The 13,851-nt window shown below is 41.9% G+C and overlaps 1 protein-coding gene across 9 annotated transcripts in view; it reads right to left on the bottom strand.

The window, feature by feature from the left end:
• The window catches only part of PLCH1 (phospholipase C eta 1), a 359,933-nt gene that overhangs the window by 88,079 nt on the left and 258,003 nt on the right, over window positions 1–13,851 (bottom strand). For all 9 annotated transcript variants that reach the window (XM_068280865.1, XM_068280866.1, XM_068280870.1 and 6 more), the window contains 3 exons: window positions 7,483–7,686; window positions 6,928–7,048; window positions 2,711–2,882 (listed from right to left, as the gene is read on the bottom strand). In XM_068280865.1, coding sequence (XP_068136966.1) covers window positions 2,711–2,882; window positions 6,928–7,048; window positions 7,483–7,686 — 497 coding nt within the window. The remainder of the gene's footprint in view (window positions 1–2,710; window positions 2,883–6,927; window positions 7,049–7,482; window positions 7,687–13,851) is intronic.

Raw genomic sequence — 13,851 nt, 5'->3', positions numbered from 1 at the left:
ATGTACCAAAAAGTACTGTAGGTGAAAAGGTATTGTCAATATTATTCTTAGTATTTTCTTGCTTGCTGGTGGCTTATAAGACATTTTATTTATAATCTGAAACTCTCACCTCGGAGTAAACTTGGGAGAAAAAGTAAATGCAGAAAAAAATGTTTATGTATATTCTTGCATATACTTGCAATATGTATACATCAATATGTATAGTGACATTTACTTATATGAACGCCCTACTCTAAGGGAACCTAAAGTGAAAGGAATGCAGAGGCTGCCATCTTCATTCTCTAATGAACAATGCCAGTTGCCTGGATAACATGCTGAGCTTAAGTCTTTAGTTGAGTTTAAGTCACACACTGCAACAAGCATGCAGCCAGTGGAGTAAGGCCAGAGTCAGAGCATCTGATCTGCATGGTTGTGCAGGGCCAGTGGGTACAAAAGGCCCAATCTAATTCACTTTTTCTCCACGTTTTCTACTAGATGTCATTTCAAAATCTTATCAATAAATTGTCTTTTAAGCCACCGGCAAGCAAGAAAATATTGACAGTACTTTTTCACCTACTTTTTAGGTATTTTTTTGTATTGCAGATTGCGGAAAAGTTATTTTAAACAGAAGATGAAAAATTATCTCCAAGGAAAACTCAGAAGAAAAAGTGAATTGGATCAGGCCCAAAGTCTCATAGACTGATATAGCACATAGTATGGTGGTGAATATTCTTTCTGTGCTCCTCCCATTAATCCTGATTCCTCTGTTACATGCAAATGGAACATTATTTAAAACTGTTCTGGAATGTTAACTTTCTGGTCCATTTGTGAATGTTGTCTCTGGAGAGTAATATAGTGCCAATTGCTGGCTGCGTTGAGTTGGGAATGATGGAGATCCATATCAGTAACAGGCAAGTGACAATAGCATGTAATAAACTCAGATATGTACTTGGGTATAGCTAGGCAAGGCAGTGTGGTGGCAACCAGTAGACCGCAAGCAATGCACTCATTTCCACTACTGTGAAAATCACAATCTTGCAGTATAAACCGCGGCAGATCCCAGGTAGGCAAGGTTGGAAATACCTGAATTTCATTCGGAAATGCCAATTTCCGATCGAAAAATGTGGAAATTTCAATTCCGTGGAATCTGATTGAACATTTCTGATTCCAGGCAATTTGCTTCCTTCTGATCACAGATACAACAATCTGCTGACTATGCCACATATATTAAGAAAAGGTGGGGGGAAAGGCTGTGCGTCCCTAAACACATGCTGCAATTGAATGGTTGGATAGGAGGAACTTTAGCTTCCAATATGTTTTGCCCGGAGGTTTGCCTCACCGCCTCACCGTGGCGCAAGTGTCTAGTATAATATACTTTGCATGCAAACCATATTGGAAGCTAAAGTTCCTCCTAGTTTAATAAATGTTAGCACTTGTCTTGGATGCAGGGCATGCATTTTTCAGTCTAGCAGAGGCGGTGTATGCCTGTGCTGTTAACCATTCAATTGCAGCATGTGTTTAGGGCCTTTCCCCCCACCTTTTCTTAACTTTGTAACTTTGTAACTATGTAACTGTCAGGTTAGCTGCTCCCAGCCCCTCCTCCTGAGTTTCCTGTTTGCATAATAAGTAGTAGCAGATTTGCATATGATTTGCATCTGAATTGAATGCAAAGTGTGCAGAAAATCTATTTAGGTGCTGCACACTGAGCTGGTGGTCATTTTGGATGCAGCCTTAGTGGTATGCGCTGGCGTTCTTCTTTTCGCTGTTCAACCAAATGTAAGTTACACATTTTTTTGCTTAGCTGCTCCCAAGGTTTTAAATTTAGGTTAGGTCACTTGCCCGGAGGTTTGCCTTACCGTGGCGCAAGTGTTTAGTATAATATACTTTGCATGCAAACCATATTGGAAGCTAAAGTTCCTCCTAGTTTAATAAATGTTAGCACTTGTCTTGGATGCAGGGCATGCATTTTTCAGTCTAGCAGAGGCGGTGTATGCCTGTGCGGTTAACCATTCAATTGCAGCATGTGTTTAGGGACGCGCAGCCTTTCCCCCCACCTTTTCTTAACTTTGTAACTATGTGACTGTCAGGTTAGCTGCTCCCAGCCCCTCCTCCTGAGTTTCCTGTTTGCATAATAAGTAGTAGCAGATTTGCATATGATTTGCATCTGAATTGAATGCAAAGTGTGCAGAAAATCTATTTAGGTGCTGCACACTGAGCTTGTGGTCATTTTGGATGCAGCCTTAGTGGTATGTGCTGGCGTTCTCCTCGCTGTGCCACATATATTGCTTAATTTCTGTACTATATCATTATTTTCAACACATTCCTATGCACGCTCTTTAAATTAAATCATTAAAATGACATGCACCATCAAAATACATTTTAGTTTATGATTAATTGCACTGCCATCAATCAGTTTCCCAGCAGGCCAAGCATAAAATCCATATTATTCTGTTTCATTCTTTTCCCGAGACTACACTTCTATGAAGACCATTCATGGATTTATCGCTAGTGAAGCAACATCTGTCTCTTCTGCTTTATTTTCAAGCTGTTGCTTCTCTCCAGGAAGAATGTCTATTGTTTTCAAAGTAACACATAATCTGCAGCATAACACAAATGTTACGGATATTCCAGCCTTGTTTTTCCCGGTACAGGGTTTGAATAAATAGCTCTGTTGACAAGCACAGACACTGGACATTTTCCATACAAAGCCGTAATCCGCGTTATTGTTTACCTTCACAAGTATTTTGCCCTTTAGGTTCTGGGGAGTTGGAAGCTGTTTGTTTTCTCCAAGTGGGATTGAAGATAAGTCAAGTTTATCTCCAAATATTTCTTTGAGGTACTGAGCAATTTTCCTTTGCTGCTGTATATTGCAGTGGTTTTCGATGGACAGAATGACAGGATACCTACAGTGAGAAGAAAGGTTAGAAAGGAACTTGTAAGGAATATGCTAAAGGTAACCCAAGGTGAGAGGGATATGGAGGCTGACATGTTTGTTTCCTTTTAAATAACGCACACCTGGCTGACCTGATGATCCTCTGCCTTGTATACTTTAACCCATAGACCCTGGACAAGCATGCAGATCAGATGTCTATGACAAATCTGACAAGATTGGATGCATGCAAGTTTCAGGTGTATGATTCAGACCCTACTGACCAGAAAGATCAGCAGGACTGCCAGGAACCTGGTATTGTTTAACCATTTCAGCCCTCAGTGTTTTTTCACCTTATGCATCCAAGCAATTTTCACCTCCCATTCATTCGCCAATAACTTTATCACTAATTATCACAATGAATTGATCTATATCTTATTTTTTCCGCCACCAATTAAGCCTTCTTAGGGTGGTTCATTTTGCTAAGAATTATTTTTTCTAAATGTAGTTTAACAGGAAAATTAAGAAAAAAATTGAAAAAAATCATTATTTCTCAGTTTTTGGCCATTATAGCTCTAAAATAATACATGCTACCATAATTAAAACCAACACATTTTATTTGCCCATTTGTCCCGGTTATTACACCATTTAAATTATGTCCCTGTCACAATGTTTAGCGCCAATATTTTATTTGGAAATAAAGGTGCATTTTTTTCAGTTTTGCGTCCATCACTTTTTACAAGCTTATAATTAAAAAAATATTACTGTATATTCCTGCGTATAAGACTACTTTTTAACCCTTGAAAATCTTCTGAAAAGTTGGGGGCCGTCTTTACGCTGGGTGTCATTGATGCGGGGTGATACGCCCTATCCTGTTACCGCCTCTCAGATCTCCCTGCTGAGGGAGCGCAATCTATTCTTCCATACTGCTCTGATAAACAGGTAGACAAGGAGAGCTGACCAGTCTACTTAAGGAGAGTTGACCAATCCAACAAGTCAATTGACTATATACTGTTATATACTGGGTAACACATACAGTACAGCACCAGTATCTGTTCCTACACAGCACCAGTACATGATTTTGTTTTTATTTGGTGTGCGCTGGAAGATGGGTAGTCTTATACCGCGAGTACATCCCAAACTCTATATTTTAACTGAAAAAGTTGGGGGGTCGTCTTTTACGCCCAGTCGTCTTATACGCCGGAATATACGGTAGTAATATAATTTCTTGACATGCATATTAAAAAAAAAGTTTAGACCCTTAGGTAACTATTTATGTTTTGTTTTGTTTTTTCAAATTGTAATTTTTTATTTTTTTTTTAGGTAAAAATTTTATTTGCATACTTTTTGGGTGTGGGGGGTAAACAGTTAATTTTAAATGAACTGTGTGTTTTATGTGAAAAAAATGTATGTGCATGTAGTTTTACTATTTGGCCACAAGATGGCCACAGTAATTTTTTTAAATTCCATCCTGTAAGCGAGCACTCTCACTTACAGAAAGTATAAGGAGGACTTTTTTTTTTCTCAGAAAGACCGTGGCTTCTCATAAGAAGCCGATGCAGTCTTTCTACTGGGAACTTAGATCAGTGAATGGGAACTATGTTCCCATTCACTGATCTCCGGGCTAACGGGGGCAACACGGGAGCACGCAGCAGCAGCCGCTTGGACTTGACAACCACTTCCAAGTGGCTAAAATAGTTAAAAGGAAATAAATATGGCAGCTTTGATAGATCACCCAATTCAGGTTCCTTTTAAAGTGAACCTGAGGTCAGAGTGATATGAAGACTTCCATATTTATTTCCTTTTAAACAATACCAGTTGCCTGGCAGCCCTGCTGATCTATTTGGCTGCAGTAGTGTCTGTATTACACCAGGAACAAGCAGCTAATCTTGTCAGGCATGACAATAATGTCATAATCATCTGGTCTGCATGCTTGCTCAGGGTCTATGGCTGAAAGTATTAGAGGCAGAGGATCAGTAGGGCAGCCAGGCCACTGGCATTGCTTGAAAAGAAATAAATATGGCAGCCTCCATATCGCTCTCACCCGGCGGTTCACTTTAATCCTACATATTACACAAACCAATGATACCAGTTCTGTTTTAGCAACTTACACCTAGGGACGATTCTTTCATGAAGCAAGGTGAAACATTTGCACCAGGCGCAGAAATTACAGGGGCAGCATGTTTGTACTGTGTTTACACTAACAACATGCAGTCAGAGTTCTGACTGAAGAGGAATGGAGTGGCTAAGGGTGAGCAGTTTGTTTGTCACAGACTCACAGCCAGCCAGTGTGCTAGTGTGTTGAGCTGCAGCATGTCACGCATTAAATGAAACTGGAGGGAGGGGTGGTGGTGCAGATGCACCAAGTTTGCATCAGGCCACAAAAAATCTAGAACTGGCCCTGCTTACACTTATGGCATTTCTACAACTGCAAACACTGGGAGAACCACCAGGAATGGGGTTCTGGTCTCCCTACATTACTCAAAAACAGTATGTAACTTAAAGTGAACCTCTGGACTAAAAATCTACTCAGCAGAACTGAAAAGGCTTGGTGTTTCTTTAACAGCATCAGAACTTTGTTTTTCTTACCAAAGCATCATTTTTAGCTGCATTTTTAGCTAAGCTCCACCCAACAAAGAAAACTGCCCGGGCTTTTTCCCCTGATGCTGTGCAAAGCATGATGGGATTTCCTATGTTGTTATTTACATTGCCTAGCAACTGGGAGGGGTGATCAGCACACAGGACAGTTGGAACTGTGTCTCACGCTCCATGTCACCTCCTTTCAACCAAAAAGATGGCTGCCCTCATGAAATCAAACATTTGCCTGTTCTTTTAAAACAGGGTGGGTAAGAGATTATATTACCTATTTATTTTAATTAACATAACTAATGTAACTTAATGACAGTATGCTTGTTTAGGCTGAACTTTCTCTTTAAGGCATGATGTGCGCCTTGGAGACCAAAAGCAAAAACTGCCTAAAAGCCAAAATCTGCCAATATATTTAATAAAGTCTTCCACTTGTTGAGTTCAGAAAAGCCCCATAAAAATGAGGTCCATGATAATCCCACTGAAAATACAGTTACTGTATGAGATGAGGGAGGAGTCTGAGGTTTATTATCATGTACACCAGATGTATATGCTTATAATACTTACGGGTATGTAATACTAATACTATGTAGATACAACTAAATAGCTTCTTTACCAGTAATTATCAGTTTCCTGTCACAAGTTAACAATTCTGCTCAGAAAATGGATAGTCCATATGTGCCAAAAGGTCATACCCCTATCAGACAGTAATACACAGGTGGCAGCAGCAAGAAAACTGAGGTAGGTACTAGGCCTGAACGATTTTAGGAAAAAATTGAATTGAATGATTTCTGTCCGAAATCACGATTTCGATTCGATTCACGATTTCCTTCAAATCAAGCTTTGTTCCCCCTGTGTCTTCCTGTCCCCTGCCACTCTGTGCACCCTCTGTGTCTTGTTGTGCCCCCTTTGTGTCCCCCTCTGTTTTTCTGTGTACCTGCTCTGGGTCTCTCTCTGTGGCCCCTCTGTCCCCCAAGCTGCGACAGTGCTGGATATACCTTCCAGCACAAGTCCAAAGATGCCCGTCTATCCACTTCTCCTGCAGGATCTAATGCATGGCATACTTCCTTTATGTCTTGTGACATACAGGAACCAGGAAGTATGCCGTGCACATGAGCCGGGAGACAACGATAGAGGCCAGACAGTGTTGGGTTTGTGCGGAAGGTATGTCCAACACTGCAGATGCTGCGCACCGCAGTCCACGGGACTAGGGGGAAGTATGAAACCACTTCTTCAAACTTCTCCAATGCTGAAATGACGTCATTGCGATACTCGCTGCTTTCACGATTCCGAAATTGTGATCTTGGTGATTGCGATTTCTATTTAAATTTGATTTATCTTTCAGGCCTAGTAGGTACTTGGGTACCTTGCTAGGCAAGGTAGTGTGGTGGCAATCAGTAGAGCATATTCATGTTTTATAATATTGGAAGAAACTCCAGGTACTATGAGTTTATTTAAACTAGTATTTCCATTGTTTACAATATGAAACTTACTCATTTTTGACAAAGGCATGTTTGTTGATGGTCTCAACGACATCCTTAAAGGGAACTTTTGAGGTGAGGGTGTATCCATGGTGTACCATTGGCTCTCCATCAGCACCATCCCAACAATCAACTGTAAAAAGAATAATGTTGTGCTATTTACACAGATTCAGAAGAGATCTTCAAATCCAATCAATACAATCAAAGAAAATTGGAAATCTATTACCTAAATATGTTTCAGTGGAAACATTAAGGTTGAACTAGTGTGCTTTGTTGTCGACATATTGATTGGCTCGCTAATTGTTGTGAATTACATAGGTTTACTGTTGTTCATTGCTTTATTTCTTACCAGTCCTTTAATATCGCTGAAATTCTCTAATAATTGCTAATTGTTCACAAAGTGATTGATTTCAGTGTCTGAAAACTTTATTACTTCCCAGCGGGAAGACAGAACCGTAGAGTGATTTAATAGCATTGCTGGCTTCTTAGAGAATAAAGCAAATGTATAAGGAAATTAACCCCTTCATTAACTATTTCTGTAATGTGTCTATTTCAACTTCCAAATACCTTCTATGCATCGGCAGCCATCTTGTAACACCCATGCATACATGTCCACCTTAGACTGAGATAGCAGCTGGTCTCCAGTCAAGTATGTATTATGGGATGATGCAATGTAGTAATGGCTCAGCGGTTGCTCCATGTCCTGGTATATTTCAATGTGTAATGGGTTAAATATGTCCCCCGCAGGGCTCCTCATGAAATTGGTGAAACCTGTGGGATAGCAAAGTTTTCTCGTTTAATATGCGTTATTAGATGAAGAATGATAACACAAGTTATAGTTTACTATGCAAACAGCAAATCAGAAGAGAAGAAAGAAATACTTTGTTTCTCAGTTAGTCTCACATCGCCTTTCCACTGGCTTCCAGTCCCAGACTGAGACCTTCTGGTGCTATCCGTCTGCAGCTGTCTCTGCGAATATTCATGCCCTAATAATCTCCATCACTAAAGCTTTATAGCTTTTTACACCGTTAGTGTTCAGCAAAGTTAAAGAAGAGATTCACTAAATACTATGATATGGATCAGGTTGTGTTGCTATTTACACCAGCCTTTATTCAAGGACTCTAGAGATAACCCGCCACATCTATTGCAAATCTACAGAATGGACTGATTGCTCTAATGCTACACGTAGTGCCTACTATTTTGCACTCTTGTGTTCCTTTTTCACTTTATAATTTAGTAATAACTTAATTTTATTTTATTTTTTTAATTTAATTTACCTGAGTGGAGTAACGGATTATCAAGGTCATTCCTTACCAGAAAAAGTACAGCCCTGAAACTTTTTTTTGCCACAGGGTTTTCTCAAAAACAATGCATTCTGCACTCAACTGTAGCCTATGGAATTTGGTACAATTAGCACAGATTGGTAAAAGTATCGAATGCAACTTATAAAGGGGTAAATATGGTAATTGCCACTTTATAAATACACCATCAAACCAACAAATGGTGATACAGGTAATACAGTAAAACATACAATAGTTTTCTTGCAAGCTTATTGGTCCAAATAGGCAGGAGGTTCAAAGATGTTTTTCCAGGGCTCCCAGTATTACAAATGATGAAGTGTCATCAGGGAGTGGCAGGGAGGCAGATGTTTAGGTAGGTGCCGCCCCATGGACACAGGTGGTGATGGGGCCAGGACTGTGTGTTGCAGAGCTGCTAGGAGAAACAGTGCTGGGGAGGAACTAACGGGGACAAAGGCGGGCAGGTAGCAATGTGCAGCGACAGTAGTCCGGCAGGTAGTCAGTTACAGATGGGCATCTGGGGTTCTTTTTACTAAAGGAGGCTCCCAGATTCTAGATAAATGCGGCAGTGGATGAGCGATAGGAACTTTAGACCAATCAGATCTAAGCTAACACTAATTTTTGATGTAAAGCATCGAAAGGCGGACCAGGTTCGAGTGTAAATTATGTGTTTGGTGATAAAATTGCCCTAGCAAGTTTTTTAATACCCGGCTGGTTGCTAACTCTAATTGGATCATAACCTGATTTTAGATTTCCCCTGTGCTTAATGCTGTCGAACTAGGCAAAAGAATAGGGCCCTATATGTCTTGACATTTAGCGATTCTGCAAGATTTCTAAATATTGTATCTTTGAACTAAGAAGTGTATACTGTAGTTAGGTTTGCATTGATAGCTTGATCTTGAAGAAAAAAAAAAGAGATTTATTTTAGTATCCATCTATTTTTAATTCCAATAATTTTGCTAATATTATGAAAATATTTTGTAAGCTGCATTAGAAAAATAAGCTTAAACAAATATACATATTGTAGATAGAGATTAGCAAAACTACTTGGCAGCACTAAACACAAACATGTTATATGAATACATTTTTGCCGCAAAAACAGTTAAAAATACAAAACAGAGGTTGCTGCTTTGTAGCAACATGGTATAAAGCCTGTGTAATCTGACCTATTTTATATTTGTACTGATGGATACAGCGGAGAATGTTAAATAAAGTTAGTTTCAAAATTAACGTACCATCTGTGACCTTGTTTTTAGAACCTTAGGGCTTGTGCAACTACTGTAGCATTCAAAGAAACTAAGACAATCATCTCCAGTTTATTAGTTAATACAAAATTTTGGGACACTTAGCAGTAGATAAATGAGCTTTTAACTATCAGTAACTTGTAACTGTAATGGAAATAGCTGCCTTGCTTTGGGAGCTTAATGTATTTAGTTAAATCCTATCAGAACACTCTGAATTCAGGAATACTCTTGCAATCTAAAGTTTCTCTCATAAAGACAATTCCACATATACCATTTATTGCACACATCTGAACCTTTTCAGGAAATATTCATCTTGTTCACTGTCAAGTATCTCTATTAGCTCCATGAAGAGAACTGTGGGACCTTGACCTGGCTCTCTGGTGTAAACAAACTCTTGTTGAGATGCTCAGAGGCAGAGATAGCCCATTAGACTATGTAGCAGCACTCATATTTCATTCAGTAATATCAGCAGTGCAAGTAAGGTGAGTCTCAAAAAAAACTAAACTGTAGCCCCCTGAAACAGACATAACATTCTGCAGTTCAGTCAGGCTGAGACTAAACTGTGCAATAATACAACTATGCTATTTAGATATGTAAACATGGAAGAAATAGGTTCAAGTAGAGGACCGAAAGAAAATGAATGAGACTCTGTGCCATATCCAGGGCCGGGACAAGGTTCCCCAGCAACAGAGGCTGAGCTTCCAAAGTGCGCCCCCCCCCCCAAAGTAGGTCATTTGGGTGCCACTATAGGGGCCCATGTCAAAATTCTGAAATTATTAGCCATAGCCTATAATTTGGGCACTGGGCAGCACAATAGCTGTGTTACAGTTAGGTGTAGGTATGGGCTAGGTTAGTGTCAGCGACCTGAGGATTTTCCCAGCCCCCTGTAGGCCGATCTGCTGTGCTCCTGACTGCATTACCTAGTGATATAGAGGTCCCCCTCCTTCCCCTATACAGTCTCCTGTACTCTGTAATGTGCTGCAGTAGATGTCAATGCTCTATAAATACATAATAATAATATGGTAGGACATTAGACTATGACTATGGCAGGATTAGATTGTGAGCTCCTTTGAGGACAATCAGTGACATGATTATGTACTCTGTAAAGTGCTGCAGAAGACTTCATATTCAGAAAAATTCACATTACACAGAAACATTTATATCTCTTTTATACATTTAAATATAAGTTAAGCTATCTTCAGTGAGGTTAAAGTAAACCAGAGACAAGTATTTGGCAGCGGTTTATACATACCTGGGGCTTCCTCCAGCCCCATTGGCACAGATCGCTCCCATGCCGCGTCCTCAGTCTTCTCCCTCTTCAGTAACGGGGCCTGAAACTTCAGCCAGTTGCGGCCAGTCAATGCATGCGCAGGGCGCTCCTGTGTCTCACCCCCATGGCTGGGAGCAATCTGCGCCTGTGAAGGCGCAGAAGGCTCCCAGACACGGGAGCGAGACAGAGGAGCGCACTGCGCATGCACCAACTGACAGCAAATGAACAGACTTATGGGACCCGGTAGCGAAGAGGGAGAAGGCTGAGGATGGCGGCGTGGGAGTGATCCGTGCGGATGGGGCTGGAGGAAGCCCCAGGTATGTATAAAACGCTGCCAAATACTTGTCTCTGGTTTACTTTAAGCATGCATGTGAATCAAAACAGTTCTGACAATACATTATTAAGATCTCACCAGCCTTCTCTTGTCTCTATACTCTGGCCCAGTTGTAATGCACACTATCTGCTACAGATGATCTTTACAACTTTCCTCCATCTGTGTTTTCTTCCTGTTTGTCTTCTCTGCTGACAAGGAGTTAATCTTTCTTTTCCCAGCTTAATCTCTTCATCTGTCTCTGTCTCCTGCATTCCGTATGTAATTGAAAACTGTCCTCTCTGCTTCTGTACTCTTTAGCTGCTCCACTCTCACTGGGGTGTTTCCTTATCTTTTTTCTGTGCTCTGTCACTCCCAGCTTCAGACGCAATCTCCCTAACGAGCTGTTCCAGCATGTCACGGGCAGCCCAGCATCTCGCTCCAGCCAGCTCTCCCTGGCTTCTCAATTCAAAATCTGCGCGCTGCTCAGTCTCCAGTGATCAGCTGAGAGCTGCACGTCTGTGTGCCTGAATCACATGACTCTCCTGCTGCTTCCTGACGTCATTTAGGGGCCTGGTCTGCACATTCTCAGTGCCAGAAGCATTAGTACTGGCCAGGGGGAAACTCTGCCGCTAGCTCAGACAGAGATGGGCAGAGAGGAGAGGGGGCCCACCACGTCATGTGACAGGTGACGTAAAAGGCCTACCGAACTTTCCATCGGGACTTCGCCGGTGCTCCTGTAGGTTATTAGGTCTGAACACTGGCTCAGTCCGAGCCTGGGGATAGCACAGAGAAATGCGCCCCCTGGTGGCAGCGCTCAGAGGCCCCAGCCTTCCCAGCCTCTGCCTCGGCCCGGCCCTGGCCATATCCTATTCCAGGTAAGAAGTAGCTTACATATGGGAGCTACTTATCACCTGGCCATCATGCGAGGATTACCAACAAAATTCTATAGCCAATTTACTTCATGCGATGGACGATCGTTAGGGAGCATTACTCAGGTGAAAGCCTGAACAATACTCCCTTTTACTGGGCGATGGGCAGTGAGGTCTACGCTGTGGTGCTGTCCTTCAGTACCATGGCCTCACTCCCCACACATGCGCACTCACACGCCGAACATCGCCGCCATCATCCGCCGCAGCATCTGGGGAGGAGACCCCCAGAGCTCCCCGTCCGGTCGCCTAACATCTCTAAAGCCCCCTCCCCCCCCCCCATGTAGCTGTGCTGTCACCCGTTAGTATACATACCACCGCTAACTGCCTGCTGCCTCTCACCGCAAGTTCCGTTGCGTAATTACAGTGTATCTGTCCCTGTAATTACTGTGTGCCTCTTAGCCCAGGCAAAGCATCTTTGAATCTGCAGCCGGGGCTTCACATTGGTCCATTGTCTGAGCCAATGAAATGGCTGCTCTTTGCAGGTCTGTAAAGTGGGTGGCTTTGCAGGAAGTGACGAACATTGGAACGCACGCTGGAACGTAAGGAGGTAAGGAGTCACTGCTTCCCCATCACTGCCTAATGCTTTTAAATAGAGCTAATAGCTGGAGGGGGAGAGCGGAAAGGGGGACCCAGGTGAGGGGGGGGTGTCCGAACCACCTTTCCGCCGCTGTGCTCGCTGCCCCCATTTCTGGCTGTTACCTCCTCCAGCTACTTATACTAGTGGCAATTATAATACCGGGGAGGAGGGTGGCATCCTCACAGTTTGCCTCAGCCGGCACAAAGTCTAGAGTCGGTCCTGTCACCCAAGCAAGTTATTTTCCGCCTGGGGGGTCCTAAGTTGAATAGGATTGGACCATGCCCCTATCGCCTAAATTAAGAACTTGCTAGTGCTAAGCGCTGGTGAGTTCAGTGATAAGATATGACCCCCTGTCACTTAATACCCCTAATAAGGCGTTCACCACTAAACCATTGTAGGTGATCGTCAATATTTTCTCTATCCCACTCTATTTCTTTGGATTCATAGCAACACTCTCCTAAAAGAACTGATTTCCATAAGCACTTATATGCAGTATCAGGAAATTTGGCCCTCTAATTTGACAGGGTTTACTAGATTTGGTACATCCATCATTTAAAACAGAAAAGATGACCATGGACACCAAAACAAGGCTTGCCACCTCAAGACTTTAGGCAGCAAACCAACAAATATGTCCACTACTTTGATGTAATTTCCCTACAAAGTAGGAGTTTAAGAGACATAAGAAGAAGCAGAGCTTGTGTCCTACATCTGTGACCTGTAACTGTACTGTTTAGATAACTACAGACATTAATTGACATTGAGACATACCAAGTCAGATTATACAAGAATGTAAAGATGTAAATAAGCAAAACTTACTGTATCTGCCCTTCCATTCCAAATAATGATCATAGAGCAGTTCACGTTCAGTTTTACTATGTGGTCTACATGCACATTAAGCAGCCCCCTCTTCTCTTTACAAGATCTAACATGTTGGGTCAACTAAGCAGGCAAGCTTGCATCATGATATCATTGCACATGGACAAATAGAGGAATAGCCTGGGATTGTTAGGCTGTTGGGAATATCCACTCCACCTTCTACACTACTGAAGAGGACAGACACAAGACCACAGGAGGAGACAGGCAGGGAGTGTTGATCCCACAGATGGAGTGTGCATGGCCTCTGGATTGACACTTCTGTGACACCAGAGTGAGGGGTCACAACAGCTTAATCAATTTATAGAAGGTAAAAAAAAATACATATATATGCTTTGCCTTGTTTTGTTATGATTCCAGACATCACAAAAGTAAAATCCGTGCACATGCATCTACATGAGCTGTCTGCATGTTTGACTTTCCATCTAAGCC

The sequence above is a fragment of the Hyperolius riggenbachi genome, chromosome 4 (genome assembly GCF_040937935.1).
Source record: "Hyperolius riggenbachi isolate aHypRig1 chromosome 4, aHypRig1.pri, whole genome shotgun sequence".
Classification (NCBI taxonomy): Eukaryota; Metazoa; Chordata; class Amphibia; order Anura; family Hyperoliidae; genus Hyperolius; species Hyperolius riggenbachi.
Note: the sequence above shows the minus strand (reverse complement) of the source record. Positions and strands in the feature narration are given on the sequence as shown.